Source organism: Telopea speciosissima, chromosome 7, assembly GCF_018873765.1.
Source record: "Telopea speciosissima isolate NSW1024214 ecotype Mountain lineage chromosome 7, Tspe_v1, whole genome shotgun sequence".
Classification (NCBI taxonomy): Eukaryota; Viridiplantae; Streptophyta; class Magnoliopsida; order Proteales; family Proteaceae; genus Telopea; species Telopea speciosissima.
Genome location: NC_057922.1, coordinates 58,570,459 through 58,586,133, shown reverse-complemented (window position 1 = coordinate 58,586,133; position 15,675 = coordinate 58,570,459). Strand labels below are relative to the sequence as shown.

Sequence of the window (15,675 nt, the reverse complement as noted above, 5' to 3'; positions counted from 1 at the left end):
CTGGTTTAGGCCAGAACCATTGGAATTGAAGTGTTATCAAAGATTTCCCGCAAATTTCTTTGCATAACAGGTGTCATCATTAACTCTCGCCCCTTACTAATGAATATCAAAAGTACCTTACTCCCGGAATAGTGAGTTTCATCATTAATGCTATGTGATGGAAGACTTGGCCTTTGATGCAAGTCTATTGAGATTAACCTACTGAGATATTCAATAGGACATGAATACCCAATTTTTAATGCATCTAGTTTTCAAATTCATTGTTCTCATAAAATAATATCTGGAGTCAAACATAGTTGTTTAGGAAAAGAAAGCATGCTCCGCCCGTACAGATTTCTTTTCACCCTTACGAAATAATAAACAATGGGGTTCTACATTGACACTCTCTCATATCTCAACTATGTGGTTCCCCGTGTGAACTCCATATGGATGATACCATTCTTCAACCCCTCATTGATGTAGAATGCAGATTCCTTCTTACATTGCCCTTATTACAAATTCTCTCATATTTGTTTATATTAAATTAAAAGACTGATTTCATCTGGGTCTTTCAAGAGCGCAGCATAACACTTGCCTATTTACTATTTGATAGTACATGAGTTAGTCCATGTGATAAAAGACCTCACATACATCTCAATGGGTAAATTTTAATTCAAAGTAAACAAGAAAAATGGATATAAATAATTTTAGTTATTTCCTTTGCTCATTCTAAATTGAAATTATACCACTAGCTTTATCATACACAATCATTATCAAACCTTTCACCATTAAATGATGAAACTATGAGACAAGAGTTGAGGATGAGGTGAGGGTGTGACTTATTATATTAAAGGGCTTTTTTCTATAGCCACAGGTGTGATTAATTATAGATTTACAAATCCTCAGATGTTGGGGTTGGGGTTGGGGTTGGGGTTGGGGTTGGGGGGGGGGGGGTGGCGGGGGGGGTGGGGGGTGGGTCCCACCACATCTCAATCAGATGTGACATGCAATCATTTTAAATAAGGTTTTTCAAGTTATATAGATAAATTCTAAAAGCAAATACTTCGATTGAAAGAAAACGAAGAATGTACACATGACAAGAAGAAGAAGAAGAAGACGAACGGCCCAAAGAGCAGAGAAGATAAAAATATGGATGGCTATAAAAAACGTCTGGTGTGGTGTGGGACATACTAACCAATAGAACTTTTACACGTTTAATCCATTCAACTTTCTAAGTGCCCTAATCTTTCCTCTTTACGGTGGGACCCACCTCCTCCTCCACCGCCTCGTGCAGTCGTGCCTCATTAGAATTTGGTGGACTTTCTCTGTACCTTCTAATAAGCCTTTTTTTATTAGGGTTTCTAACTTACTTCCGCTTTCCAAAAATTTCAACTGTACAACACTCCCACACGCTAAGCCAGATCTACAGTACACATCTTGATTAGATCGGACGGTATTAACAGCGACACACCCAATAATTGCCTATCATCTTACGGAAAAAACTAACCTAGCCGTGCAGCTTACTTTCAAGGGTAAAAGGGTCAATTAGGTGGTGATAACAGTTTTGGTTTACACCATAAACCTCTTGATGCTGTTGGATTGGAATCTACGTAACATCCATTTCTGTCCTACGTGTCCTACCCTGTCTTGGACAACTACCGCGTCATTTGAGTATTTGACCAAATCCCGTAATTAATCATAAAACACAAGTCTTAATTACAAGTTGCTTCACAATATAAAACCCTTTCCACAGAAAAGGATAAATTGAGAGCAAATCAGAACTCATGCAACGAGAGAGAGATAAGAGAATTCTCTTAGCCTTCTACCTTTCTATGATTTCGGAATCTGATTCACATGAAATCGTATAGTATCCATTCAAAGTTTCGAACTTTTTCTCTTTCTCTGTGTGTCTGTAACTGAGCAACTTCTTCTTCCTCTGTTTATTGAGTAACGAGTGCGTGTGAGGGGTCGATTCACTATGACTCGGCGATGCTCTCATTGTAGCCATAACGGGCACAACTCGCGTACCTGCCCGACTAGAGGAGGGGTGAAGTTGTTTGGTGTTCGACTCACAGATGGGTCTATAAAGAAGAGTGCGAGTATGGGCAACCTCTCCTCTGCTCATCTTTGCTCTTCCGCCTCTGCTTCTGCGTCTCCCAACGCTGGTTCCCCTTCTTCTGATCCCTTTCGTGATCCTACTGCTGTTGCCGAAGGTTATGTTTCTGATGATCCTGCTCATGCAGCTTGTTCTTCTAGTTGCCGTGGTGAGAGGAAAAAGGGTAATCTTCCTTCCCAATTCGTAACATTAATTTATTTCTCTGTGATTCGATTAATAATTGATATGCGGTTTTAAATATATGGATACTCAATTTGGAACTTTCTTTTGCTTGGATAAGGTTCAGATTTTATTCTGGTTATGATAGGTACTTGTATATTCAAGCTTTATTGTTTCTCAGGTTTTTTCCTTTCTAATTGTGAGGAGATCCTTTTGATGAATCTGCTGCCTTCATTTTGATTTACGTAGTAGGTGATTTTGATCTGGGAAAAAAAAGCGTTATTTTCTTTTCCATCTTCTCCTGTTCTTATTTTTCTATTAATGATGAACATGTGTTTTTTTTTTTTTTTTTTTTTGGTTGTTGTCTCTCTTTGGCTGTTTGAATGAACTAGTTTTTTATTTTGATTCTGAACTTGTTATCATATTGGTCTTGCAAATAAGTTTGTATGTGCTTTGTCAAATTTATGATTTGGGAATTTAGTATTTTGGTTTATGTATAACTTCGAATTTTCAGTATATTTTCCATTTATATTATTCTATGTTATTATTTGTTTTTTTTTTCCTTCCACTTTAAATCATCTCTTTATATTGTACACTAGTTAATATTATATTTATGGTTATTTATGGTCATTATCATTATTTATTTTCTTTTCTTTTTTTTTTAAATTTTATCCATTCCTTTGTTTTTCAGGTTTCAACCATGTTTTAATGGTTTAATTATCAGTAACTTTTCATACTGATTTTGTTTTTGATTTTGTTCCAGTTAAATATTACTCTCTCTCTCTCTCTCTTTTTTCTTCTTTTGAAGTTTTTTTACCCATCCCCTCCCTCCTCCCAAAAAAAGATATCCTTTTCTGCCCTAAAAATTCTTATTACTTTCAGAATTTCCTACCTTTGTGAATGGGTTTACACAATGTGATATTGTGCCACCGCTATGGTGAAATTGTAATTGATCTTTATGGCTATTCAAACTCAATGCCAGTCCACCTTTTCTGATATCATGCGAATAACCATGAGAAAAAATTTCTTTTGATGACAGAAAATTTGGCACTTGTTGAAGTATCTCTGTTACCTAATGCTAATCCTGTAGTAGCTCTCAAGCTGAATCATTAAACAATGTATTTTGCTGTGTGTTTTTTTTAATGGGGAATTTTCGAGAGTAAGTTTGGTTAATCAATGATTCTTGTTTGGATCTTTTATGTTTCTCTTCGGACAATTTAGTGGACATGTTGGAAGTTGAAACCCAAAACGTGTACGTGGAAAGGGACTGTAGAAGTACTCAGTATGAAGGAGACAGCATACTAATTTCCTTGGCAATATGTGCATTTTACTTCAGAGACTAAAGTTTCGGCCTGCATACTTGTACAACAGAGTCACATACCATTTAGCCTCTACCATGTATCAGTCTAATCGATACTAAAGTATAGGTTATTTTGCTTCTGTTATCTAACTTGTAGAGTTTCTTTTTCCATAATGTATGCTGATCATAGAGCACTCTCTCCTGATGTTGGTACTCGTAAGCGCCAGCATTCGATTCTGGAATATGTGATGAGTCCTCACAACAATAGACCAAAAAGGGTATGTCAGTTAAAGAGTCCTTGACAGAGTAGTGGACAGAGTACTCATGATTTATGTGACAATTGGGATGATTGTCTTTTTTTTTTTGTTGTCAGGGGGGGGGGGGGGGTTTGTTGAGGAGAGGTTTAATTGCTATCAAGAGTCCTATGTTTTGTTGTATAGATTTTAGCATAGCTTTTTTTTCTCTGTTGGAAATTTTACTGCAAGAATTTTTGACAGTTATATAGATGGAAGATGCGGACAGGCATAGATAGTGGAACAGGACCTCCTTTCCCTTGTTGGTTAATATATTCTGCCACAAAATGTCCTGCTAGTAATTTCTAGCTGGAAACCTACAATTATCTTTTATAAGTCCAGTCCTCATTTGAATTTTAATTATTTCTTTCAGCTTCTGAATGCAGATTCATGTAGACAGAAAAGCTAGAAAAGTTTTTTTTTTTCTTTTGACTTAATCCCCAACCAGTGGTAAACTGCAGCACCACTCCTTTCCTTTTTTGATTCACTGCTGTTAGATCTTGTTATTCCTAGCATCTAAGCATCTGTTTTCTTATGTGCTTCCCTTTGCCTCTTTCAGTTTTTATTTATATTTGTGTCTAAGACTTTTAACTGCTTGGCAACAATCGTTGAAGACTTAAGTGCTTCTGCAAGGCTCAAGCCAAGCTCAATTATGCACACTTCTTCTTCTTTTTTTTAAATTATCTAGTGGTTGTAAATGCCTTAAGATGCTCCTATGAGGATGTTTTCAAGTACAAAGAAGCTCTTCTTATGTACCTTTTCAGGTGGAAAGGAGGCTAGTATTTAGTCATTTTCTTTTATGTCAAACATTAAACATAAAGAGTAAAAGCTATGCATACTTGAAGATGCGTGAGATACGCAAGAAGGAATCAACTGCAATATCTCCCTTGTACTATTGGCTATTGTATGACTTAATTATTTAATCTATGCAAATTGTAGCCTCATGTAGTTCATGTTATTTATTCCCAACTATATATAAGTCATTCTAATTCTTTTTTGTTCACTCTTAAGTCTTAATCTTCTTGGTATCTATTGTGCCATTTCTTTTACATGTCTTTGCACTCATTTTTTACTCCTTAGTCCTTAAATTCATACTCTCCTTCCCTTCTGTGGAGCATTATGGCAGGACACCTTTATTACAAAAGAGTTAGTTGTTGAAAATAAGGACTTACAGAATTTTATTTTCTCAAGGAAGATTTGATAGGTTTTTAACACCTTATAAAGTAATTATGTTTGGATTTATGCTTCTTTTTTCAGGGGTCCCATGGACGGAAGAGGAACACCGACTTTTTTTACTGGGGCTACAGAAGCTAGGAAAAGGGGATTGGCGGGGGATTGCACGTAGTTTTGTCATGTCAAGGACTCCGACTCAGGTGGCCAGCCATGCCCAGAAGTATTTCATTCGGCAGAGTAATGCATCCCGGAGAAAAAGACGATCCAGCCTATTCGACATGGCGCCAGATATGGTTTGTCTAGCATCTCCTTATGCTTTTATTCGCTTAATCTTTGTCCTTGGGCAGGTGACCAGCAGATTCAGATCTCCTACCAAATAGATCAGCATAACAGGTTTAATTTATCTATCCCTGTTCCTAGCTGAACTGGTGTCCTCAACCAGTAATGATGGTGCTGAGGTTATCTACATGTAGTATTATATGACCTGATTTAGTTAGCATATATCTGAAATGCCTCATTATTAATCTTTATCTATGTTGTTTTGATCTGAATTTTCAGTCCATGGAGTCGACAACAGGGACAGAGGAGCACTTATTGTGCCCAACTTCTCAAGCTAGTGAAACAGAGAATGTAAACCCCAAGCCTCCTCTAGACCTCTCTCTCGACCAAGAATGTGAACCTATGGAGGCGACTTCCAATGATACACTAACGGAAGCTGAAGAAACTATTGCATCAAGTAATTTCCCACCAATGATTCCTGGTTTTTTCCCGACGTATTTACCTTCCCCTTTCTCATTCTGGCCACCAAGTCTGGCTCCAGCAGGAGAAGAGAAACAAGCTAAGACTTCTCAACATCAGGTCTTAAAGCCAACCCCCATCCATTGCAAGGACCCAGTCAATGTAGACCAACTGATGGCCATGTCTAAGCTAAGCTTAGGAGAGGCTGCTAAGGGAAGTTTAGAACCTTCTTCCCTCTCTCAGAAATTGCTGGGAACTCCATCAAGGCAATCAGCTTTTCATGCAAGCACACCGGTTACTGAGTCAGAATTGAGCCAGAACACTAGTGTAATCCATGCAGTGTAAGGCAGTGAAAATAGGGTTAGTTTCCTTCTTTGTTCTTGTTTATTGCTTTTAAATATATTTATTTTCTCAATGCTTATTTCATTATTCATTTTTCCTAATATACTTATATATAGAAGACATTTATTTGTAGGGGGGAAATAAGAGGAAAACAAAATTACGTGGATATGTGTATGATCTGTAGCAGGCTCTTTTTCTGTTTTAAATCTCTTCAGGAGATTACCATAAGTTACAGAACTCATATTCTAGTTGTGTGATACTGAATTCAACCATGAACAACCCAGATAAAGATTAAAAAGAATTAGGAAGATGAAGAGCAATTGTGCTTGCCTTTAGGTTGACAAGGAAATAGGTCAAGCAACAAAGCTTGATTTCAATTTTCCAAGCACCAAATTTATAGATAAAAATGAAAGATGTAGCAAATTATTCATTAATTATTTTGAGTAAAGAATTTGAATGAGTTGTAATCTTGATGGCAAATAGGATATGACAATCTATATAATCGTGTGATATATGCACTAGAACTCTTGAAGGCATATTTTAGAACCTCACTGAGGAATTCGAACTTGCTACTGATCAGTACAGTAAGATGCGAAAGATTAGATGTGTTAATCGATCAGATTATCTTTCCTTGCAAATATGTCATTTCCTTATAAGGATGCCCGATCTAAATTGACCAGTTGAAGCTTGAGGTTGGTCCGATTGATTACTAAATGTGTCGAGCTCAAGCATTGACCGATAATAATTGGGCGTTCTTGATGCAAGCTACTGACCTGATGGTCACCCAACCGGGACCGACTGAATACTCGCTTAGATAATGAAGACCGATTCGAGGTTCAAAAGTTCAAGAGAGTGATTTCTTCCAAGGAAAATAGTAAATTTGGAAATTAAGTAAGGAATGACAAAGGATATGTTCATAAAATTAATGAAAAATATCAACTGATTCGTAGGCGGGGACAAATTATAGTAATTTGTTCCAATCCGAGATATACGGGTAATCTTTCTAAAAAGGCAATTTCTAAAGGATACAACGATAATTAACCGTTTATAGCCATTCAAGCCTATTTTGCCCGATTATAGCCTGTCTAAGTATTGTTTAAAGCCCAACTAGTGAATTAGTCCGTTTAAAACCTGATTATATAACGTCCCATTAGACTTGTGGACCTGATTGGATCAATTGGCACCTCTACTTCCTCATGTGGGGTGGTGTTTTTTTTTTTTTTTTTGGGGGGGGGGGGGGTGGCAGTTGTCAAGGGCCTATTGGCCATCAGAGCCCACAAGGAGGCAAGAGAAGAACCACAAGGGATCAATATGGTACCCACATGGGTTCCACTTCTTGGAAAGCGAGTAAATGTGGACTTGATGATGCTAAGGAGACTTGAATCACTGATCAAGCTCCTGACGCAGTTCTCCTAAGGGAGTAGTGAACCACCTGGGCAAACCCTAGATTGACACGTGGGGTGGTTTTTGGTTATTTATGTTGGAAGTCCTAAACATGCCAATGGCCAATATTACTCGACAAATTCTGACTCGTGGATATAATACCAATTGCTAATACGTGGATAAGGCAGTGACACGTTTCATTTGCATGACCGTCTATTATAACTCCTTTAGAGGCAAAAGCTACAAGACAGTGGCTGGTGAGCGCTATGAATTTTTATCACCTCAAGTGCACCAAAAAGGTACATCTGACGGTGCACCTTAAAGTGCTTTTGTTTAAAACACTCCCTCAAGTGCATGTGCACCGTTAGATGTACATTTTTGGTGCACTTGAGGGTGTACTATACTTGAGGGGATAAAGGTCCGTGAGGGTTACTGTGTGCATGGATGATTCTGGAGTGACGGTAACTTGGGGGGGGGGGTGTAGGCAATCTAAAATGATATGTTTAGAAGCCAATAAAAGAAAAAAAAGAATTTGAGGAGAGAGATAGAGACACAAATTAATCATTCTCTTATTATAATTTGTCTTATTATGTTTTTTTCTTTTTTTTTTCTTGGCTTCCAAACATAGCCAATGAGTAAAAGACATTGTTTTCTTCTAGTCTCGTGACAAAAAAACATAGAAATTATTTTATATTATTTGCAAAACTTGAATTTGGTTTACCATGTTATCCTTCCTGTTCTTCTTCAGGTCTCTTTGTTGCTCCAATGAAATTTGGTCATCCCTAACCTGGAATAATAATAATTATTATTATTATTATTATTATTATTATTATTATTATTATGAAAATAAGCACTTCTCCATTGACCAGATGCCATAGGGAAACTTTCATGTTTAAAAAGAAGAAAGTTACCACCGTACCAATGTACCATGCAATATATTCCATTTCAATGGAAAAATGGTTTCCATAAAACTCAAATAGAACCTCAAGTTCTACCTTAAAAAAAAAATAGAACCCCAAGGGATCAGCTCAGTTGGCAAAAGACCAACTCCTCAAATAAGAGATCATGAGTTCAAACCACCTTGGGGCCTAACCCCTCCCCCCCTCCACCCTTCTATTAAAGCTCTCCAATTCCCAAAAAAAAAAAACAAAAAAACTCAAATAGAGTCTTTATCAAGAATTAGAAAGGCGCTAAACCTACATTCTATTTAATTTTTAGAGAAAATTACTTGGACACCCTCTGTACTATGGCCATTTTGCTTACGATTACCAACATTTGAAACAATTACTTGACACCCCCCGAAATTTGATGGTGTTAGTCTGCTGTTAGTGTTTAATTGAAAATATCCATTTTACCCTTATCACCTATTCAATAGAAAACAACAAAATTGACAAATTTACCCCCCTTCTTCTTCTTCTTCCTCATGCATTATTCTTGTTTTTTGGGGTTAGATTGGGATCCAAATTTAATTATAGACACTATTAGCTTGGAATGGAGGTCCATTTTTTTTAAAGCAAGGGGTATTTTGTAGTTCCTAAAGTTATTTATTTATTGAGACGGTCTAAATGACACCTCTATAGGTGGGATCTTTATTCCCTTCAATTTCCTGCCTGGCTTAGTTCCCCAGTGCCTCTAACAAGGGGGCCACAATGACCACCCTAGCCCTGCTCGAACACTCTGTCCGACTGGGGTCCCAACCTCAGATTCGTCTCCTTTCCACTAAGTGGAGAGCCCAATGAGGCATCTGACGGTTGGATTATACCGCACACATCCCAACAGCTGACTAGGCGTGTGTCTAGATGTGTGTGGCACAGCCCAGCCATCGGATGCCTCATTGGGCTCTCCACTCAGTGGAGAGGAGCCCAATCCCCCAACTCCCCCCCCCCCCCCATTATTAGGGAACTGGGCCGAGCAGGGAACTAGAGGAGATAATTTTCCTCTATAAGTGTATTTAGAATTTGACATATTATTTTAATTGCTGCTTTTCGTATTCTAAAAGTACTTTTTGTTTGATGTAAAAAACAGTTTTCAAGAATAATTTGAAAGTAACTAATCATTATATCATTGTCAAAAACTATTATTATCATGCACATTTTCTAGTACATGTGTGAGATGACATCTAGTATTTATACTTCCGTTGGAAAAAAAAATTGTATGTCATACTGAAAAGCAAAAAAATAAGATTACAAACCATCTAAAGGTGTCAATTAAAAAAAAAAATCCCTTATCTAAATTAAGTATCTTAATCAATTGGGTATGACTTTCTTATCAATGAGAATTGTTTATTTTACGTGACAATTTCTTAAATTTACAAAAAAAAAAAAAAAATTAATCACAAAGCAAGTAGGTTTTACAAGACAAATAAATATAAAAAAAATCAAACATACTTATTTTGTAATTAATTTTCTTGTATCATAGATCTAGACAATTAAAAAAAGTCAAACCTTTCAACCAAAAAAAAAAAATCAAATCTATTTATTTTGTAATTAATTTTCTTATCTATCAAGACAATTTCTCATTATTTTAGTGTGGGGTGGGCAATAATAGGACCCATCAAAGTGGGCCCATATGAAGTAATGACTCAGAGGAGATTCTTTCTTTCTCAACAGCTACTGTTGAATGGTGATTAACACACCCAAATTTTCCTTTCTCCCCTCTCCCCTATCCCCCCCCAACCCCAACCCCAAAAAAAAAAGGGTTAAATTGAATATCTTAAACCTACCTTTATCTTGAGCAGATTAATAGTGAAAGATACTATTCTTAGTTAGGAACCAAACAAATCAGTTCCAACACTCTTTTATTAAAAAAAACATGTCAAGAGATTCAAGACAACAAAACAAATGAACAATTAAACTTTCCCACCGTCCTGGAAGAACTAAACAAGTCAATGGTTAAAATGTTATAGTCATCTAACTCTAATGGCCGATACTTATGCAGTTGTAGACTCTTGTTCTTTACCTTTTTAAGTTATAAAATTTTCTTTTCATCAAAAAAAAAAAAAAAAAATTTAAAACTTTCCCACCGTCTTGGAAGAACTAAACAAGTCGTCCACAACAAAAGCTCTCTCACGGAAAAGGAGAGTATTTCTTAATTTAGTTTAGGATTGAGTTTCTTCTCTTCTTTTCAACCTTTATTTTCGTCGGATGGGCCTCCTAGAGGCAAGGACCGTAGGACGACTTTATACAAAAGGAGGGATAATTATGATCTTTGAATTTTTTTATTTTTTTATTTTTTCTAATCCTTGTCCATACCAATCCATCGATACAGAAACGATCAGGAATCAGTATCGATTTCCACCAATACCGATATGAATTGGCCGATCAAACTAATCCAATACCAATTTCTCAAACCACGATGACCACGTCCACATTTATAGATTGATTGCATGAGCAACATGTCTACTTGACTTTTGTGATTTCCCTCATGTTACTAGGTCTTGAAATGTTTTTGCTCACTTTATTCCGCAGTCTACTTTGAATTATCCTTAAGATCTGTGGTAGTCCCATTTCCCTAAGACTCTGTTTGTTTCGACGTAAAATTTTACATGTGAATATTTTTCAGTGTTTGTTTAATACCATACGTAATTAGGTAAAATGTTTTGCGTCCTTCTGCCCGTTCCGGGTTTTCTATCACCTAGATCCCAAGTTATGCCAGTATGTATCGTATGCTACTCACATCACCCACCGTATGGCCGGTCGCACCCATCTGGCGTGAGGAGAAATAATGTGTGCTCACAAACCCAAATAGTTTTCAAATGTGTCAAGAAAATGGATTACAGATCTATTTAAAGAAAAAGGAGGTAAGGGAGCTTGTGCTGTTAATAGTGGAATTGGCAAAAGCAGAGAATGGAGCTTGCTCTATTAACAGTGGAACTAGCAAAGTAGAGACAAACTGGAACTTCAAGTAGGTCGCTAAGCTGATGAAGCAAACTGGGTTGATTCTGCTTCACTACTCCTGAATAGGATACCTATTCCTCCCCTATTATTATCATAGCTTGGATTAGATGCTTCTCACTCTCCACAGCAGTGTGCAAGTGTGCCACACAAGACTGTCGTAGTGTCAAGTCGCGCAATATGGTCGAGCTCCCTCTCGATGAAGTTAACATGGAGAGTGGCAAAAACAGACCAGCCACAAGCGCTACCACAGAGAGAGAGAGAGAGAGAGAGAGAACACAATGGATACCCTAAGTCGAACCTCTTTGGGATGAGGGCCATCAGAATTTATCTGAGGGAGGTGAGAAAGGCGTAGACCAAGGCTAGAGGGATTCCCTGTGAGAAGAAGAAACGGAAGTGATCCTCTTTGGGGCGGCGGCAACAACAGTGGCTAATGCAACAACAGCAGCAAAGGTCGTGATTCACTTACAGAGGTTTTCGAGACAGAGCAAGACGTCGGTATTGAAGGGTTTCCCGATGTTGCAGGCAAGAATCCGATCCCAAATGAACCGAAAAAACTGCCGGAAAAAGGTGACTGGATGGAAGATGTTCCATTGCAGGTTCCTGTAAAGGATCTTGCGCCAAATTAATTTCTTTCTGATGGCCTTGATTCATTTTAGCCATGGAAGCTCAAGCTCGCTCCTTCGTCTCCTGCCTTTGTTTCTCATTTCTCCTCATAAAAATAAACGAAAATCGAAAGGTCATGACTCACGAGTTAGTTGCATAAAACTTTCCGGATAATTTTGGAGTAAACTTTTCCAAAGCTTTTTCCGGTAAAGTGGAGTCTCCTGCAAAATTTTACAAAATTTTCCAAATAACAAAACAAACAACGAAAAATCTAATTTACAGTAAAATTTATTTTACCCAAGATTTACGCCGAAACAAATGGAGCCTAACGAAATGCTCAATGTTGTACTCCATTTTCTACCTTTAAAAGCTTTGTAATGTTTTTTCCATCACATGCATTGCACAAAAAACAAAAAAATAAAAAAAAGAAGAACCTAGCCCCCACATGTCATTATTGCAAGCATCTAGGAAAAGATTCCCACAATGGTGAGAAATCTCATTTAGAGATGAAACAATAAAAGACATAATTTTCATTAAAATACGGTGTAAAAATCAAATCAAATAATTTCTGAAATAAAAATCACCCCATGAAATTGAAATAGAAATCAAACCAAATCAGCCCTAAGTCTCTAAGTGTTTTTGTCATGTGAATAAACCCACAATATCCATTATGTGACCATAAAACATGACATTGTCATAAAAATCAATAATATAAAAGATCGAAGAGTTCCTAGATTAGAAACAAACTATTATTGCTGACTAAAATTTGAAAAATAAAAATAAAAATCTAAGTGCATTAATTATCAAAGCAAAAGAGAAGTTTAAAAAGTAGACATAATTGAAATTAGGGTCTATCAATTCCATTCAACTCAATCCATTGCATTGATTCTGATCTGATTCTTTGAACCATGAGACCAAAGAATCAGATTAGAATCAAAGCACCACAAAAGTCCACCACTACTGGTTTCGATCTCCAACTCAAAAGTGGGACCCACTACAGTCAGCAATTGTGCCTTGTGGATTGGTGCCAGCTCAAGATCCCTGAATCTCCTCTATAGACTTTAGATCCTACCACCCGGATTCCCATACAATCTATATAGCTTTTGCAGTACTTGATAGTACTGTACAATGCACAGTGCCTTCCATTAATCCCCAATATCAACCCTCTCTCAATCCTATCTTTAGTTTTACCCCAAAATTGCAAAACCTTTGAGTAGCACTGGTCCCACCATGCTTCCCATTATTGGTGGTGCCACCTAGCAAAAAATTATATCTCCATCCTACGCAATGTGTAAGTGGTCCAACTAATAACCCACTCCAAAGAAGGCAGTGAGAGAAAAGGAAAAGGAGAACAACACTGAAACTGAATAGTAGTAATTATAACCCACTCCTACCTAAGGGTCACAATTTTGGACCAGAATCGGCCTACTAGGAATTGGAATCGATTCATCCAATAGTTTATTGGCCTGGTTCTGGATCTATCGATAAGTTATTGGTTTGATTATGGATCTACCAATTAGGAACCGATGGAATCAAAACAAATTCGCATCCTAACACTATATATTATATAATTCTCAATAACTCAAGGTCATGAGAGTTAAGGTCAAACCCTTTAATTTTTTAGTCTTTCAATTTTAGCTGGTACCTTGTCTCATAAACTATTTTACCAAATATTTGGTTGTAAATTTAAAGGTTCATTTGAGAATGTTAACTTAAGAATATACCTTAAAATAATCCTAACTTATGAGGGTGATGGTGTTCCTATTTATTTATTATACAAAACAAGAGGTAATATAGACTAGTTATGTCATTTGAGAAATAAATGAAGCATATCTCATGTGATTGAAATCAGTGTCTTATTATAATATTATTAAAAAAAAATTACGTGTACACCCCTTGTACTTTGGGTTTAATATAAATCGATCGAAGGTTTCAAAAAGTGAACGAGTACATCCCCCATATTTATAAAAAAAAAACTACAAAATTGACGGCCTGAGAGATCGTGACTGTTAAATGATGATGCCATCACTGTTTTTCACTTGAAATGACCATTCTACCCTCTTTAAAGCTAAAAAAAAATAGAACTCAAATTCGAAAATACGGTTTTACCCTTTCATTCTTTGTATCAGTGAAGTTGGGTGTCCCTGAGCCGGAGAAGAACAACTGCTGCACCCATTTCATTCTTTTCTTCTTCTTCTTCGCTGATCGAAACTGCCATCACCAACTCCACCTTCCTTCCGCTGTAAGAGATTTAGTATTTTTGTTCTGCTTCCTGAGTTTCACACTTTTACATGAATATCTGCTTTTAGGGTTTCATTTCCTATTTTTTGTGTGAATAATGGCGTTTTAGGAGTGTGGCTTGTCCTATTCTTTTTGCTTCTGTTGAAGGAGACTTAGATACCTCATTCCATCAGCCCAGCTAAAACCCATTCCTACAGGACACGAGTGGGATTGCTGAAAGAGACACCACTGCTCACGAAGATAACGTAGAAACAGCCATCGTACCAATCGCCAGTGACACTGGTTTTCGTTTCTTCGTCAGTGAGGAAGACCTCATCACGGCGGTCATCGTCAGTGGAGGAGCAGGAAGGGTTGCTAGAGAGAATTCCGGTAAGGAGGAGGACTTGAGAGCAAAGAGAGAGAGGGGTTTGGGGAGGACGAGGGTATAAGAGTCATTTCAAGTCCAAATTATATCCACATAATCACTTAACAGCTAGTTCTTAACGGACTGTTCTAAAACTATGGGGGTGTATTCGTTCACTTTTTGAAACTTTGGGTCAATTTCTATTAAACGCAAAGTACAAGGGGTGTACACGTAATTTATGTTATGGGAATTTTTTTCTAATTTTGGACTGCAGGGAATCATTTTGGAACCGAAACTGCCCACCCATTAGTTTAATGATCCTAGATCTCAAGTTTGGAATCGATTAACTTATTGGTCTAATTCTGGTCCTGACCCCTTAGGGTTGGAACCATTAGGGCGTGTTTGGTTAAAGGTTTCTGAGGAGTCGGATTCGAAGAGATCTGGATTCCATAATTTTTTTCGTGTTTGATTTCTCGGAACACGGTTCCGTGTTGGATTCCAAGAATCCACAGAAATTCATTTTTCTGTGTAATTTGAGAATCCACTAGAATTCACTCCAAGGGGTAAATTCTAGTACGAATCCACGCGAGTCCATTTTATCGAGTGTCCTTCAACCTCTCCAAGAGTGCTGCGAGATTGGAAAAACGCAGGTCTCCTTCACCTTCAAGTTCTTGTAGCTTGGGATAGGGAAAAAAAAAAAGGTTTTACACCGGAGAGATTGGGAAAACGCAGAGGTGCTCCGTACTCTTGAGTTGCAAAAGATGAGATTGAGAGATGAGGTTCAATTAGAAGCGGAAAACCCTGAAGACCTAAACGAAACGGGAAATTGGAGGTTAGTTACCTCTTTACTATCTAAGTTTTGGTTTAAATCTATTTTTCTTTGATGGGTTCGTTAGAACTTCCAAAACTTACAATGTGGGGTGGGGAGATCTGTTTTAGACATTTGATTCTGATCTGGTTTTGCGATGTTTCCTGGACTTGATTTTGGATAAGATAGAGGACGAAGGAAGAACCCACATTCTTTTTCGTTGTTTTGTTGATTTATCTTATTGGTTTTTTTTATTTGTAGGCTCCTGGGTTGTTTGCAGAGTTGCATTTCAGTTTCTCAT

At 37.3% G+C, this 15,675-nt stretch overlaps 1 protein-coding gene across 1 annotated transcript; it reads left to right on the top strand.

Moving 5' to 3' along the window:
- Positions 1-1,912: 1,912 nt before the first annotated feature.
- LOC122666567 (transcription factor MYBS3-like) lies at positions 1,913-6,233 on the top strand. The gene is made up of 3 exons (XM_043862580.1): positions 1,913-2,258; positions 5,105-5,313; positions 5,579-6,233. Exons 1-3 carry the CDS (start codon positions 1,958-1,960, stop codon positions 6,101-6,103), a joined length of 1,035 nt encoding a protein of 344 aa, XP_043718515.1. The 5' UTR covers positions 1,913-1,957; the 3' UTR covers positions 6,104-6,233.
- Positions 6,234-15,675: the final 9,442 nt, after the last annotated feature.

Coding starts and splice junctions, on each gene's coding strand:
- LOC122666567 (XM_043862580.1), top strand. CDS start 1,958: ATGACTCGGCGATGCTCTCATTGTAGCCATAACGGGCACAACTCGCGT. Junction 2,259..5,104: donor CCGTGGTGAGAGGAAAAAGG/GTAATCTTCCTT, acceptor TTCTTTTTTCAG/GGGTCCCATGGACGGAAGAG. Junction 5,314..5,578: donor TCGACATGGCGCCAGATATG/GTTTGTCTAGCA, acceptor CTGAATTTTCAG/TCCATGGAGTCGACAACAGG.